Source organism: Myodes glareolus, chromosome 17, assembly GCF_982192425.1.
Source record: "Myodes glareolus chromosome 17, mMyoGla1.1, whole genome shotgun sequence".
NCBI lineage: Eukaryota > Metazoa > Chordata > Mammalia > Rodentia > Cricetidae > Myodes > Myodes glareolus.
In genome coordinates this window covers 48794984-48810575 of record NC_142042.1, presented here as the reverse complement: position 1 = coordinate 48810575, position 15592 = coordinate 48794984, and the positions used below count along the sequence as shown (strand labels likewise).

At 47.2% G+C, this 15592-nt stretch overlaps 1 protein-coding gene across 2 annotated transcripts; it reads right to left on the bottom strand.

Moving 5' to 3' along the window:
- Window positions 1–4223: 4223 nt before the first annotated feature.
- On the bottom strand, window positions 4224–10076 carry LOC148119381 (glutathione S-transferase Mu 1-like). 2 transcript variants are annotated; one of them, XM_087897641.1, is made up of 8 exons: window positions 9686–10076; window positions 9368–9443; window positions 8898–8962; window positions 8527–8608; window positions 8328–8428; window positions 7063–7156; window positions 6867–6979; window positions 4224–4758 (listed from the first exon to the last, which is right to left on the bottom strand). In XM_087897641.1, exons 2-8 carry the CDS (start codon window positions 9375–9377, stop codon window positions 4669–4671), a joined length of 555 nt encoding a protein of 184 aa, XP_087753767.1. In that variant the 5' UTR covers window positions 9378–9443; window positions 9686–10076; the 3' UTR covers window positions 4224–4668. The 2 variants fall into 2 exon arrangements, with proteins under 2 accessions (XP_087753767.1, XP_087753766.1); XM_087897640.1 differs by having other exon boundaries at window positions 9750–10073.
- Window positions 10077–15592: the final 5516 nt, after the last annotated feature.

The following is a 15592-nucleotide window of genomic DNA, read 5'->3' as shown; positions in this document are numbered from 1 at the left end:
CATTTGTTTATGCTGTCAAGCATCTGTTTAATAATGCAAAGATGTGTTGAATTCTTTTATGGTACATTTGTTTAACTCTGTGAAGCTGTGTTTCTTTGCCTGTCTAAAACACCTGTTTGGTCTAATAAAGAGCTGAGGACTGGCAGGCAGAGACAATAAATGGGAGGAGAAATCTGAAGGCATAAAAACTCAAGAAATGAAGCCAGAAAAGAAAAGGTCAGCCACCCAGCCACACAGCCAGACATGGAATAAGAAGGAAAGAAAAGATACACAGAAATAAAGGTAAAGGCCCCAGAGTCAAAAGATAATGGGATAATTTAAGAAAAGCTAGCTAGAAATAAGCCAAATTGCCGGGCAGTGATGGTGCACATCTTTAATCCCAACACTTAGGAGGCAGAGGCGGGAGAATCTTCGTGAGTTCGAGGCCAGCCTGATCTACAAGAGCTAGTTCCAGGACAGGCTCCAAAGCTACAGAGAAACCCTGTCTCGAAAAAAAAAACAAAAGAAAAAAGAAAGAAAGAAAAAGAGAAAGAAAGGAAGAAAGAAAGGAAGGAAGGAAGAAAGAAGCCAAATTAATGACAGGCAATCATAAGAAAGAATCAGTTTCTATGTGTTAATTTAGGAGTTGGGTGGTGGGCCCCTCAAAGAGCAAAGAATAAAGAGTAAAAACCAACAGCAACAATGTGTAGATATTAACTATTAAATAAATGATAACCAACCTACAATCCATAGACCGAGAGAGGTGAGATACTGGGGAGGTTACTGGGGATAGGGGGCTTGAATCTTGCTTAGATGTGGAAATAGAATAGATTTTATGGGTGGAACGAGAGGGGACAGGTGGGAACAGGAGCAGGAGAATCAGGTGGAGAGGGAGAGGAAGTTGGGGTTGAGTGAGGGAATATGGGGAGAGACGGTTGGAACTTAGGGGCAGTTGATGGATGGTATGGAAACCTAGTGCAGTGTAAATGTCCTAAAAATATATGAAAGCAATCCTAATTAGGTCTTCTAATAATGGGGTCTACAGACTATCTCTTGTCATCAAACAAGGCTTCTAGTACCAGAACTGGCTTGCATTCGATTGAGTTGTTGGCCAAGAGAGTTCCATGAAAATCCCCAAACAACCCAGGCTTTTGCTAAGACAATGGGTTACTCTCTGCAAACCAACAGTCGCAAAAGCAGGGCTTCTTTGTGAAGGACAACACCCACACAACTCACTGAACATGAAGGAGTCAAGCTGGTGCCTACATGGAGCTTTCACCCCTGTGTTCTAATGTTCTTTGTGTGGGGAGATACTCTGGAAGCTACCAAAGAAAAATGTAAACACCAGCTCAGCCACAAATTCTTTGACCTACAGTGTGCCCTCCTGCAAGACATGCTAGGGCAATGGTGGCAAAGAACCTGTTGGAGCAGTCAACCAATGTTTGATCTGACTTAAGACCCACTCCACAAGACAGAACCTATTACCCGACACTGCTAGGGTGACCAGAATCAGAAACGAGATAGCCCAAGACCTAGTGTAAAAACAAACATTGGTCTAAAAAAGAAAGAATCAATAAAATGGCCCCTACTGATATTTTGCTATAGCCTTAAATCTGTGTCTTAGTTAGTCATCATCAGAAAAATTTCCTCCTGCAGCAGACAGGATGAGATGCAGAGACCCACAGTCAGACACGACATGGAGAGTCCTTGGAACACGCAGCTCTGTATGGGATGTCTCCATGGAATTTCTTCCCTCAGAGATAAGGGAACCACACAGAAGAGGAGGTAGAAAGAGTGTAAGAGTCAGAAAGGAGGGAGAACACCAGAAGAACGGGCCCTCTGAATAAACAGTCAAAGGCTCATATAAACTCACAGAGACTGAAACAAGTACAGGATCTTCACTCGTCTTCACTAGGTCCTTTTCGAACATATTACAGCTTTTTAGTTTAGTATTTTTATGAGGCTCTTGAGTATGTGAACGAGTGGGTCTCTGGGTGAAGCAACACTCAGGAACAAGCAACTATATCCACTCCCACACAGTAATTCCTCCAGAACTGCAGGGGAGCGCCATGAAGGATCCACTGAGCTTTCTACAGAAGTACTCTGTGAGGAAAAAAATGTTCAGCCACTCCCTACACGTCACTGCCAGTGACTTCACTAGGACCTGTCTGGGGAAGGCCAAAGGAGACTGCATGAGTGCCTGGTGATTTTCATGGGGCCAAGGCAGCAGTGACAGAGGTAGCCATAGCAACAGTTCCTTAAAAATGCTTATACATTTTTTCAAACTTCCCAAGCTCCTCCTGACGATCAGCTGAATGCAATGTACAAGCAGACAGGTCATTTTCTCCTTTGAGACCCAGAACACATTGAGAGATCCACAAGCACAAAGGAAGCTAGCTTACTTTCTTTCCGGCACACCTTACTCATTGATGGACATGATCGGTTTTTTCTATGTGAGGTGGAAAGGGTACGGAATCAATAGCACATAGACACTATATTCTAGAGAGATGAATTATATGGGGGATTATAGAGGCATTTCATTTGTATTTTAATAAATAAAGCTGACCTGAAGATCAGAGAGTAAAATAGCCCCACTGGTCAGACTTACAGAGCAGGCAATGGTAATATGTATCTTTAATCCCAGTAGCCAAACTAGCTTGCCATAAAAAACGGGCAATGCATGCCTTTAATCTCAGTAGGGCATGTCTTTAATTCTAGCCCTAGAGAGGATTATATGACAGGAGGAGACAGCTCTCACACACAGTCTCATTCTGAGATTCCAGGAGGCAGGATTGCCATTTCAGACTGAGATAGAGGTAAGAGCCAGTGGCTGGCTGGTCTGCTTTTCTGACCTTCAGGTTGAACCCCAGTTTCTCTCTCTGGTTTTTCATTATCGTGATTAAGGGGTTATGTGAGTATGCACGTGCTGTTTGTCATGGGAAGATGTTCCTGTGACTGTTACCCCATGATCTTCCCATTGCAAAAGGAAAAGTCAGAAAGTCCATGATGTATTCAGTCCAGACCTGACAAGACAGGAGACACTGAGAAACACCCAGGTCATGACAGAGCAAAAGGAAAGCAGAGGACCAGGCCAGGAGATGATGGACTTCTGGAAATGACAGAAGGAATTCACTTGTCCATATGGCTTATTTTAATTTTATTTTGTATTATGGATGTTTTTAAATTTTTTATTTATTTTATGTGTATATACATTTTGCCTGTATGTGTCTGTAAGCACCATATGCATGCAGTACACAGAGAGGCAGATCCCCAAACTTGAGACCCAGACCATGGTTAGCTACCATGTGGCTACTAGGAACCAAACCAGGGTCCTCCGGAAGAGGAGCCTGAGTTCTGAATCTCTGTGCCACCTCTGCAGCCCCCAAACTAGAATCTGATTAAAGCAGACTTAGCTCTTAATCAGTTCTCCATGAAGTGAATGAATTATCCTATGTTAAACAGCTCCACTGACAGGAAGAGTTATCGACATTAGAGGATGTATAAATAATAATTATCTGAGAGTTATGGTATATTCAGTTCTGTTTCCCCAGATGGATAAAAAAAAAAAAAAAAAAAAGGATTAACGAAGAATAAGCGTCCCCATACCAGCAGAGCTTCAAGCCGGCTTCAAAAGGACATCAGAAACCCAGTAAAGACAATATAATAGACACCTAATATTGACAAGGTCAATTGTGAGGTAGAGAGAACATTCTGGGTCCCTGCTGGGCGCTCCCACCAGCCTCATCATCACTCACTGAGACCCGTAGCTGTGTTCACAGTTCAAAGTCCCAGTGTGCTGGAGTAGAGGAGATTCTAGGCAAACACACTTCATTCTCTAACACAGTGGTTCTCAACCTCCCTAATGCTGTGACCCTTTAATAATGCTGTGGCCCTTTAATACAGTTCCTCATGTTGTGGGGACCACCAACCATAAAAGTATTTCATTGCTACCTCATAACTATAATTTTGCTACTGTTACGAATCATAATGTAGATATCTAATATTCAGGATATCTGATATGTGACCCTGTGAAAGGGTCCCTCAAGTACCCAAAGGAGTCACAACACACAGGTTGAGAACAGCTGCCTAGCGAGCTTTGTGCCCACTGTGAGGGTCTTGGATTACGAGCAAGATATTTCAAATTCCTTCCAGTCTCATTAGACTCCTCAGAGGCGGGCACTACAGGCTCAGAGCTCAGACTCTTGGAAGCAGCTGTGACACTTGGGAAGTCCAAAAAGAAAAAGTGTGTTTCAGGCTTTATTTATTATTTATTATTATATATTTATTATTTATTATTATTCATTTATTATTCAGAGCAAGTATGTTTCAGGCTTTATTGGAGATGAGACAGGCCTGGGGGAGCCCGGCCACTGGGGAACTTGAAACAGTATTGACCTATAGGGTAATTCTAGGGAGCAGAGCGCAGGGCAGACATCAAATCACAGAAGAGGACTGTGTGGTTGGTTGGGGCACAAATGAAGATGGGGCGTTGACTAAAGGAAGCAGGGAGATGAAGACTGCAAGGGCTTGACTAGGTTAAGAACTGAGGAGACAAAGCCGGAGAAGGGTTTGGGAAGGAGAAGGAAGTGGGAACAGGGAGGCAGCAGTGCAGAAGGACAGCTGTCTCCAGGGCCTGGAGGACCCCTAGCATAGACAGGTCCCCCTTATAACAGCCAGCATAGCGGGGGTCTACTTGTTACACCAGTGCGCTATTTTTAAGAATATAGGTATCCGGAGGAAGCGACTGGTCTTCATGTAGGCAGAGATCTTCTTCAGGCCCTGCAGAATGGGAAGGACACAGCAGGAGCTCAGTCTGCAGCCCACTGAGAGGAGCAGTCCCAAGCCAGGAGCAACCTTTGTTTTGGCCTCAGGCTGTAACACCCTGCAGACTGCTTAGCTCCCAGCCCTGGCAAAAGGGCTCTTTCATAGCCACTATTAAAGGGGAGACTGGATCCTGTGCAAGTGGTTTTATAACCACTAAAAATTACAGTGTAGGTTCAGAAAACCCACCCATCAATCCTGCATGATCAGTTATCAGGGAGGAACCTGAGGTCCAGAGAGGGTGAGCAGCTTCTTAGCTCACACAGCTAGTGAAACAGGGCTGGATTCAAGCTGCCCCACAAAACTCTCCTGTGTGCTCTCTCTTGCTCTCTTGCTTGCTTTCTCCCTTGCTCTGTCTCTGTTGGTCTCTGTGTCTCTCTCTCTTTGTCTCTCTCTCTCTCCTCCTCCTCCTCCTCATCCTCTACTTCCCTCCTTCCCTCCCTCCTACTTCTCTCCCTCCTCCCTCTCTCTCCCCTCTCTACTCAGCTGCCCTCCAGAGGAGACCCTGTCCCAATCTCTGCATGAACATGATCCTACTCCTGCGGTCACTCTTTTTAACCTGTATTTGCACACGGGGGAGGGATCTACAGGATAAAAGAACTGAAAAACTTGACTGTATGTATTTAGGAAGACAGCCAAGCACCCAGTGATTTCAGCAAATCATTCAAGAAAAGGAACATCAAGATGACAGCCCACAGAGAAAGCTGAACTGCATTCTAATCAGCGTCCTGAGAGCAGAATTAACAGCTCTCTATCTGGTGCCCAGTACAGTGTTACTGCACCCTGAATGTCCTCATCTCCCCTGCTAATGCAGGGACCGCTCCGTGTGACTGTATAATGTGCTGTAAACCATACTCCAAGCTGGAGAATACACAGACAATTCCAGGGGGTGTAAAGAGATCCACAACCAACTAGACACAAGCTGGGCCAAGGGGCCTTGTGTTTTTCCACTCGCCCGCCCTAGAGCCATGCCAACTATTGCACAGTTCCCAAGGGTACCCAGCCTGGACCAGAACCAAAGCTTATGAGAGCTGGCTGAGAGAGATTGGAGATTTAGCTCAGTGGTAGGGCATTTGCCTAGCAAGGCCCTGCATTCAGTCCTCAGTTCAGGGGAAAGAGAAAAAGTTAACTGAGAAAGTACATCCCTTGATAAGGAACGGACAAGGTCAACAGATTGCAGGTTAAACAAAATCTTTGGATCAATGTCTCCAATTCCCAGATGTCTGAACGATTCAAGTCTGACTTAGGTGTGGTTCAAGCTGGGTTCAGCAGCCCTGGGGAGTATCGCGAGCATCTCACAGCCTGGCTTTCTACAGCTCTCTGCCTACTCGGTCCCCAGATGGAGGTATTTTGCATGCCCTCTGAGGCCCAACATGAACCTCATATAGAGAAGGCTGTCAGAGAATAATAGTGGAGAGAAAGAATTTGACCCCATTTCAGACAGGACCTGTGATGTGAAGGAGATTGGAAGGGAGGAAACCAGAATGCAGCAGCAGTAGCTCACCCTCACGATAAATGTCCCCAACAGGGTGGGCACACACGTGTCCACTCAGTGAGGCACCAACTGCGACTCTGGGCTCTCAGTGGTCTGCAGATGAGGTCTGGACTCTCTCACAGGTGGTGTGTCACCTCAGTCCTGCATGTCTCACTTTCCTAATGCCAAGAACCACATACTATTGACATGCTCTGCCCTGCCAAGGATCCTAAACAGGAAACTGAGTCTGCATGGGTGGGGGTGAGCAGGGCTGAAGCTTTTTCTTTTGACACAGAACAGGGACAGTGACCGAATGCTGACCCAGAGAGAGATATGGAGCCCAGTACAGTGTCTGCTGGTACTGAGACCATGAACAAATGAATACCCTCTACAGAGTCAGATCCCTCATCTGTCCGATGGGACTCAGAATCGCATCAGCATTTGGGGATTTTGAAGTGATAAATGTTGCCCCATATGGGTCCGGAAAGAAAGCTCAAAAAGCCCTAGTTATTGTCCTTTTGCCTCAGAAATAGAAAAGCATTGTGGAAGAGAGGAAGAAGACCGCTCAAAGGAAGCAGGATCAGGACATCACCTCAAAGCGGGCCAAGAAGTCCTTCAGGTTGGGGAAGGCATCCAGACATTTGGGCTCAAGTAAGCGGTACTGGTCAAGAATATCATAAGCGAGGAAATCCACATAGGTGATCTGCAGGAATTGAGGGTCAGTGAGATAGGATCTGGTAGCCTGGGAAGAAAGGTGGCTCCTTCCCCCCACCTCCCTCTCTTTTCCTTGTCCCCAGCAAACCATGGCCGCTTGCCCAAGAACTCCGAGTAGAGCTTCATCTTCTCGGGGATGGTCTTCAAGAACTCTGGCTTCTGCTTCTCCTGAGACAGAAAACAGACATCACCACCCTTAGGCTCAGGCTCCCAGCAGGGAGCTTGGGCTCCCAGAACAGTGCAAGAGAAGAGACACCTTCCCAGCAACGGGCCAGGTCTGTGCCTGGGCTTCCAGTTAACACGCCACTATTTTATTGGGGGCAGAATTCATGTCAGATGTGATGGAAAGTCAGACAGGAATTTCACTGTCCCTGAAATCTGAAGTCCAAGCCAGGTGCTGTGAGTGACACCCAGGGCCTCCTGACGATCTTGCATGTCCTGGCTCAGAGATCCAGTGGAACCACAGATACAAAGACCATAAAGAGAAGGCAGTTATACTAGGCTGGGGGTTGGGGGGGGGCGGGCATGAGAACAGATCACACGTGTGAGGAGCTTGCATCAGTGTCGAGCAGTGATTAATACTGAAAGGAAGAAGGCTAAGCAGTCCTCTGGCTGACCCTGAGTGGCCTATTAGGAAGATGTCCTGACTTCTATTGATACCTAAGGCAGAAGAACAATGGGTAGATGTGTGAAACCAGTGTGCATATATGACCTACTTGCATCATTTGGTGAATCACTGCTGCTTGTTGGGGGGGGGGGCTTATTGATGTTAAGGGTCTTTCTCAATCACTGACCACCTTCTTTTTTTAGAGACAGGGCCTTTCATTGAATCTAGAGCTCACAGACTGGCTGTATTCATTGGCCAGCAGGCCCCTCCTGTTTCTCCCCCAGAACGCTATGATTATAAGAACAGGCTGGCAAACACAGACTTTTTGTGGTGCTAAGGATCTATACTAAAGCCCTCACAGCAAGTACTTTTAACCACCAGGGCATCCTCATATCCTCCAACTTTATCCTGAAGACTCTTACGAACACTGGGTAAGATGACACATGGAATCGGCAGAAGGACAGACACGGCAGAGATGTACAACTACATAATGGACTTAGATCCACTGTTCACCTGCAGAATCTCAACCATATCTTACAGGTTACTCTAGTAGTGATAGTTTCACAGTGTCGGTGTGCTGTCTCGCTGGGTTATGAGGGTCATTCTGCTAATAAGAGAGGAGAGCTTGGAGAATCAGTAACAGTTCATTCACTGAAGGAGGAGGCTGCCGATCTGAATGCAAGCCTTTAAGTCCTGCTGCCAACCCTGTCTGCTCCACCACGGGCAACTCACAAAGTCAGGGCTGTAACAAAGCATGACGAGCTGCATGCGGGTGTCCATGACCTGGTTCTCCACAATGTCGGCACGAATTCTCTCCTGCTCTGTCTCCCCGCCTGCAGCACACACAGTACAGAGTCACCCTTAGCCTCTCACCCCAGTCCAGACAAGGAGATTGTCCCCCATGCCCCACCCTGTAGCCAGCCCCACTCACACAGGTTGTGCTTGCGGGCAATGTAGCGCAGGATGGCGTTGCTCTGGGTGATCTTGTGGGACCCGTCAATTAAGTAGGGCAGCTGGAAAGACAAGCAGGGATGGTCAGATGGAATATGGGGACCCTGCATCCTTCTCTGGGTGAGGACAGACAGGGGGCTTGTCACTCAGTGTGTCTGACATGGGAAACCCTCCACGAGCACAGTGCACACTGAATGGAAGAGCCGGGACACAGCTCATCACAGACACACTGTGCAGCCACCAGGAACGGGAGCAGGAGAGCTGAAGCTCTGACCCCAAAACCCCTCAGCCAGACAAGGAGATGAGGTGAGGACGCCACGCCTTCCCTAAACCTCCCTTCCCTGCACCTACATTGGGAAAATCCAGGCCCAGTTTGAACTTCTCATTCAGCCACTGGCTTTGGTCAAAGTCCGGAGCTGTAGACAAGAGGATGTGAAAAGAAGTCAGCCCAGTGCCTACCCTACTCCTAATGTTAAACCAGGAGCAAGAACCCCTGAGGCAGGGGAATCCGCAACCTACCACAAGTCACCGCCCAAGATGGAGGAGAGGGCTACAAACAACTGGTAATAAGAGGAGCCTGGACCCAATAGGACCCCAATACTGCACCCGGCCTAAATATGAAAACAGATGGACCAGGAGTTCCATTCTCAGGGTTCTATATTGGAAAACCAAACTGTATCCCCAAATAAGTTTCTGTAAGCAGCAGTCTCTAGCTTCAACGGTAGGACGGCTGCAGGTCTGAGGAATAAGAGGCTAGGCATGAGCTAATGGATATCACTGGGCAAAGGGAAGCAGGTGACTGACCAGGAAGGTGTCATTACCGTCCCCCATGGTGTATCTCTTCTCCTCATAGCTTGAGTCTGTGTATTCCAGGAGCAGGCGGATGGGGAGTACCAGCTGGGAGAGAAGATCAGAAACAGAGGTGAGAAATAGTGGGGACCTTGCTGTATTACTTTGTCTTCTCTAATTGAGACCACACATTGCACAAATACAGCCTCCATGCAACGTGCATATCTACGCGCGCCTGCACCACCACCCCCGCCACACACACACACACACACACAGCCTCCCATAAACTCCTGAGCGCCAAGAGCTACTGGCAGAAGATTCTAGGGGAGAAAGAGAGTACCGAGGAGCACCTCTCTGCTAGAAAGACCCCGCTGTTATGAACTTCCTGCTTCACATCCCAGTCCCCTCTCTTACACCGCGGACATTCCAGTATCCCAGGATCATAGGCATAGTGCTGGTGGTAGCCTTCTCAAACTGTCTTCAGTATGGTAGACGTGGGTCTTCGGACAAGCTGTGACTTTATGCAGACTTACAGGGAGACTGAGGACGACAAATCAACGGGTCCCGCCCCACTCTGCACCAATCCCAGTTCGGCACTCCCCTTGTTCCCTTGTGTAACCAGAGCTACAAATCCAGACCCAGAAGGCAAGAAGGTCACACCATCTCCGAGAGAGGAGGGATTGAGAGCCTCAGCAGCCTCTGCCCTAAGATTCTGTCCTGTGCACCCTGAAAGCAAAATCTGTTCCTCTCCAAACCCTCTTAGCAACTGCCGCCATCGCCACCTGCTGGATGCTCGGAAAACTGGCACTTTCCCTGGAAATTGGCCAGATAGCTCAAGAACAAGGATGTTTTCTTTTGCTTGGCAGAGCTAGATTTTCTTACTCAGACTGTGGGAATCTATCATTCTGGGAGGCTCTCGGCTTAAGGAGAAAAAGACGCGCCCCCAGCTTGAAACCTTAATCTAGCACGTATCCTTGAAGAAAGGGCTCTGCCAGTTGGTTGTACAGCTCCCAATTGTGCACACAGATTCCAGTGACAGGAACAGTTGGTGACCTTGAAACAACCCCAGGGCAGGGACAAACAGAAAAGTAAATGGTCTCTGTGTTTTTCTTTAGGAAATTTGGGGTTTCAGCCCTCCTGGTCATCAATCATAAATTAACCAATGTTTAGGCTGTGTTTATGAATCCAAACTCAAGAATCAAACACAGAATCAGAAATCTGAGGGAAGACACAGCCTTGGACAGCAGTCAGTTAACAGAACCAGCACAGTGCAAAGGAGCAAAGAGCTCACAGGTGGGGGGTGATGGAGTGGGAGAGCATGTGTTCCAAGAAACTCGCTGTCAAGGGACAACAGGATGCTGTCCACACAGGAGCTTGGAACACTGCACAGGACACTAGAAGTTCAAAGCTAGACCCTCTTCTGTGCAGATCCATGATTCTGGACCTTGCCCAGGCTCCTGACACATGAGATATGACAGGGTAGCTCAAATGGCCTTTCAAGTTACCCTGGGGTAAGTAAGGGTCCTGGGGTAACCTTCATAAGGACAATGCCCTACCAACAGCAGGGTTCCACCTGTCTGCTTTCTCCCTTGAAGGCGAGAGACTTTTTCAAAATCAAGAGGCTTGCTTTTAGTGGACCAGAGGGTGACATCACCTTGTTTCCAGAAACAATGAAAAACAAATGACAGAAGTGGAGATTAAAATGTGCTTGCAAATCAAAGGACAAGGCCATTGCTCTGCACGAAGTGCATTTTGGGATTGAGTCACCCTTTACTAGGTCCACAGGATATGAAGCCAACACATCCATGAAGGTTTGCCCTCGGGAGGGTGCAGAGTGTAGTGAGGGTGCAGGGGACAGGCAGAGACTGGCTTCAGTCTGTGAAATTAGGGAAGCCACATGGGTGACATTCTAACATTGTCAACGCAAATTCACAAAATTCTTGCTACACTGGCTTCTGGATTTTTAAAGACAAAGGAGAAATGGGTACCAGTAGACCAATTAAGGGGTCTCTGCTTCGTGGAAACTTTCTGAAAATCTCTGACTTGCTGACTATCCAGACAACTCAGGAAAGGAAAGTAATGTTTTCTCTTTTCTGTAGGAAATAAGGAAACAACCATCACCGTGTCCCAGACATGGGCAGCTCAGAGTTGAGACAAAGAACGTTCTCCATCTCTATGATAGTAAGAATGGGTAAAGGGTTGGGGATGTAAAACCAGACTAAGGGATCCCGTGCTGCTAGCACTACTGAGCAGAGACAGGAATCGAGTCTTCATGGTGTGCTTTCATCAGAGAACAGGCAATCTGAGATGATGACAAATTAATACCCTAGGAAAGCAGAAACCATCTTGGCATCTTGTCTCTACCCATTGGGTTTTTATAGCGTTAGATGTAGTTGGGGGAGACAACTGAGACAGGGAGGAGTCCCTGTGTATAATCCCAGATCCGTGAAGAAGATAGGAAGGAGGGAGGGAAGGCAGGGAAAGACGGAGGGAGAGGGCGAGGCTGTTGAGATAAAGGAAAGAGAGAGAGGAAAGAGGAGACAGATAGAAATGAAAGAGGAAGAGACAAAACTTGCGTTTGAATGCATTAAAGTTTCAAAGTAGCAGAAAAGCAGCCAAGTTTACAGTAAAATAAAACTGTAGGAAACAAACAAAATTGTACAAAGAAGGAAAATACTGAAACTTTCTTCAATGTTCACAAGAACCCAGTAATCATACCATAAAATGTTAGCAAAATAGATAGAGCATAACTCCAACAAGAGAGAAAAAAACAGAGCTGGGAATTCCAGGCGCTGAAGAAGTGGCCCAAGGGTAGAGAGCACAATGCCCTGGGTTCTAACCCAAGCAAATCCTAGAACAAGCATAGTGATGCCCACCCGTAATCCTCATGCTCGTGGGGTGGAGGAGACCGGAACAGAAAGGTGGTCGAGGTCACCTTCAGTTACACAGCAACTCTGAGTCAGGCTGGGACATACGACCGTGCCTCTCCGTGGAGGCAGGGAAGAATCTAAGTTAATAAATATCAGGAGACGGGAAAAAGATGTATAAATCTAAACAAATAATCTCAAAATCGGGGATACAGTTTTCTTTTTATAGATGCATGTTAATGCTACAATCAACTGCATCTAACAAATACAGTAAAATAGGGATCTCAAAAAGTAGCACTTGAATGAGACAAAAATGCATACTAGATAGCCATTTTCTTTTGCACGGACTGTTTTTCAGAAACTGGCTGTATGAAGTTACAAAGCCTGCCTAAAACTTACATGGCGCATCGGTTGTCATGAGCTTCTTTCAGGTCTGGTGTGAACAGTCACCTGGGAGGCAGCAAGAGGAGGATGGCTGTCAATCACTGTCTCGTCTGTGCCTAAACCCCCACCTAGGCACCCAAAGAAAGCGTACTGTGTCTTCCTAAAAACTGTTCAAACAGAGCATGGGAGAGTCAGCAGTGAGAAGGTGGACTCGGAGGAAGAGGAAGGGCATGTAGACAAACACACACTAGAGAGCTGAATACAGACGTGGTCCCCACTCAAGAATCCTGCAAAATCTGTGTGACCGTGTCCTCTTATCAGGAGGGAACCCTGAGATCCGAGAAAGCTTAATCAACTTCCTTCTTTGACACAACTAGGCAGTGGGTCAGGTAGAAGTGGCTCTGTGTGTGGCTCTCTGTGGGATCCCTGGGCTCAAGGAGGTCCTGACCTCCTGCAGGGGGCCCAATCAATCTCTCTCTACATGCCTAGGCATGTTCCTGTAAAAGACCCAGAACCCAGCAGATCTGTGATTCATTGCCTTAGCACAATCCGTGAGCATCCTGGGTTCTGAGACCAGAGCCAGCAAAACAAACACACCCTGGATCTGGGACCCGAGCCAGCAAAAGAAAGACTTTATCCCTGAACCCAGAGCCAGAGGGAAAAACACCCCAAGTCCCTAACCAGAGCCCCTCGAATCAGGGCCTGTTAAAGAAATTCACCCTGGCCCTAAAATTGGAACCAAAAAGCTAAAAAGAAAGAAATCAGAGCTATCTCTGCCCCTGACATGAAATCAGCCAATCCCTGAGCAGGAAAAACCGACCAGTCCCTAAGTAGGGAAGTAGTAACCTCTAGTCTAGAGGCACGACTCCCCATAGAAGGAAGTAGTAACCCCTAGCCTAGAGCCTGACCATGACCTTTTCCAGTACTCTGGTGGCTCATAAGCTAGATACACTGCTGTGAGTTTGAAGTCAGCCAGGGCTACATATTGGTCTCCAGACCAGCCTGGGATATAGCGTGTTTGAACAAACAATATGACCAAAGAGATGGCTCAGTCATTAAGACACTTGCTCTATTGAAGACAACCAGAGTTTGGTTCCACCCACCTGGGATGGTTCACAGGCACCTGTAACAGCAGCTCCAGAGGAGGTGACCACCTCTTTTTGCCCCTTAGGGTTCACATAAACATGTATGCACACCCACGCAGACACACATACAATACAAATTTTTTTTAAAAAAATAGAAACAATATTTCAATCTGAGAAAGGAAAAACAGTATAACTCCTGCGGGTTGACAGGTGTGGACACATGATTGCATCCTGCTATGGACAGACTGAAAGAGCAAGGAACCAAGCTTGCTCCTCAAAGATCAAGAGTTTTATGAAGTAAGATTTCAGGAGGATGAAATAGGCATTTGGGAAGATTTCTATAAAGTAAAGAAATAATTGAGACTTAAAGGGGGGATGGAGAGGAAGGTGGATCCTTTTGACCCTGAGAACAGCATCACACACAGCAGCAGACTGCAAGGCAAGCCGCAGTTGTCTGAGCCACCTGCTAGGAAAATATGCTGATGCATGTGGGTGTAAGAGGGATTGCCCTGGGAGAGGCTTGCACAGAGTTCATAGTCCAGGGTTCCATGGTCGTTTGTCCTGGAATTCTTGTTTTCATTGATTGAACCTGTCCAATCTGGGAATTCAGATAGTGTAAGCCCACTTGACCAGAGTCCTTGGCACAAGTTAAGGCCCGAGCTACCTTGGACAAGACAGAGGGTTCATGGCAGAGTTTGCTTTCTGGGAACTGAAGGTCCACTGAGGGGGGTGGGGGGCGACACTCTCTTGAGGTGGGTGGGCCCTGCTAAGAGTGTTCACTTGATACATTTGGGGTTTGGAAGGACAGTGGCACCAACATGGGGAATGACCTGGATTGTAAGTACCTACATGAGATCAAAAGGGAAACAGGTCTGGGTTCATAGGAACCGCAGGGTCCTGGTCCTGATCCAACCTGGTTCACTCCAGTCAGAGCCCTGGGGATTCAGAAATGTTTGAAGGAAAGAAGATGAACAGTCACTGAGGAGGACCCCAACAATGACCACCATGGCCCTTGTACACACACACACACACACACACACACACACACACACACACACACAAGCATACACACAGTGAAATGAGTGATTTGGCTAGTATTTTGTCAAATTGATACAAGCAAGAGTCACTTGAGAAAAGGACTCTCAATTCAGAAAATTCCTTCAGAAGATTTGCTTTATTGTTTTGGTGGTAGTGGTAGTGGTGATGGTGGTGGTATTTTGGTTGATTCGTTGGTTGGTTTTGTTTTAGACAGGGTCTCTCAAGCAATGACTGTCCTGAGACTGAGAGTGAGTACTTCGTAGACCAGGCTGACCTCGAACTCACAGAGACGCTCCTGCCTCTGCCTCTGGAGCACCAGGAGTGAAGATTTGCACCTCCATGGACAAGGCTTTATTGTTGCTTCTCCATTCTAACTGCAGCGTTAAGAGCTACACTGGAGAGACCATGGCCTGCAAGGCCTAAGTCCTGGCCCCACCTGGGGAGCGTTTGCCAGCCGCTATTCTAGGCCATGGTCACTGTAGTGCAGTGCAGTCACTTTATTCTCCCCGCTTAACCTTATCAGAGCCACTGCTGACCTCATTCCATCCTTTGCCACCTTTCTCCTTTGTCTCTTAGTTACAGTTTGACAAATGTTGGCCACCAGATTCACCAACATTTCACTGTTATCAACTTTTATCTTACGACCTTTATCTTTTGATTCCTCCTTCCTTCCTGCAATCCTGTGCTTGCTGGTTTTTTCTAACTGCAGCAGGCAGTGTGTATGAAGACACCACCCCCCAGGGCTCTCATCCAGAGGTGCTGCTTGGTACAGGGAGGTCATGGGCACTGCCTGACGAAGGCCAGGATCTATGATGCAGCCACTGGCATAGGAACCTGCTCAGGACGTGCTCCTGCAATGTGCCCAAGTCCTTCATGGGTGACT

Bases quoted from the DNA above. Each gene is read 5' to 3' on its own strand.
- LOC148119381 (XM_087897640.1), bottom strand. From the start codon at position 9,785: ATGCCTATGATCCTGGGATACTGGAATGTCCGCGGT. The intron at 8,963-9,367 runs GTAATGACACCT...TCTTGTCTACAG, and splicing joins GAGATACACCATGGGGGACG to CTCCGGACTTTGACCAAAGC. The intron at 8,609-8,897 runs GTAGGTGCAGGG...TTGTCTTTCCAG, and splicing joins TGGGCCTGGATTTTCCCAAT to CTGCCCTACTTAATTGACGG.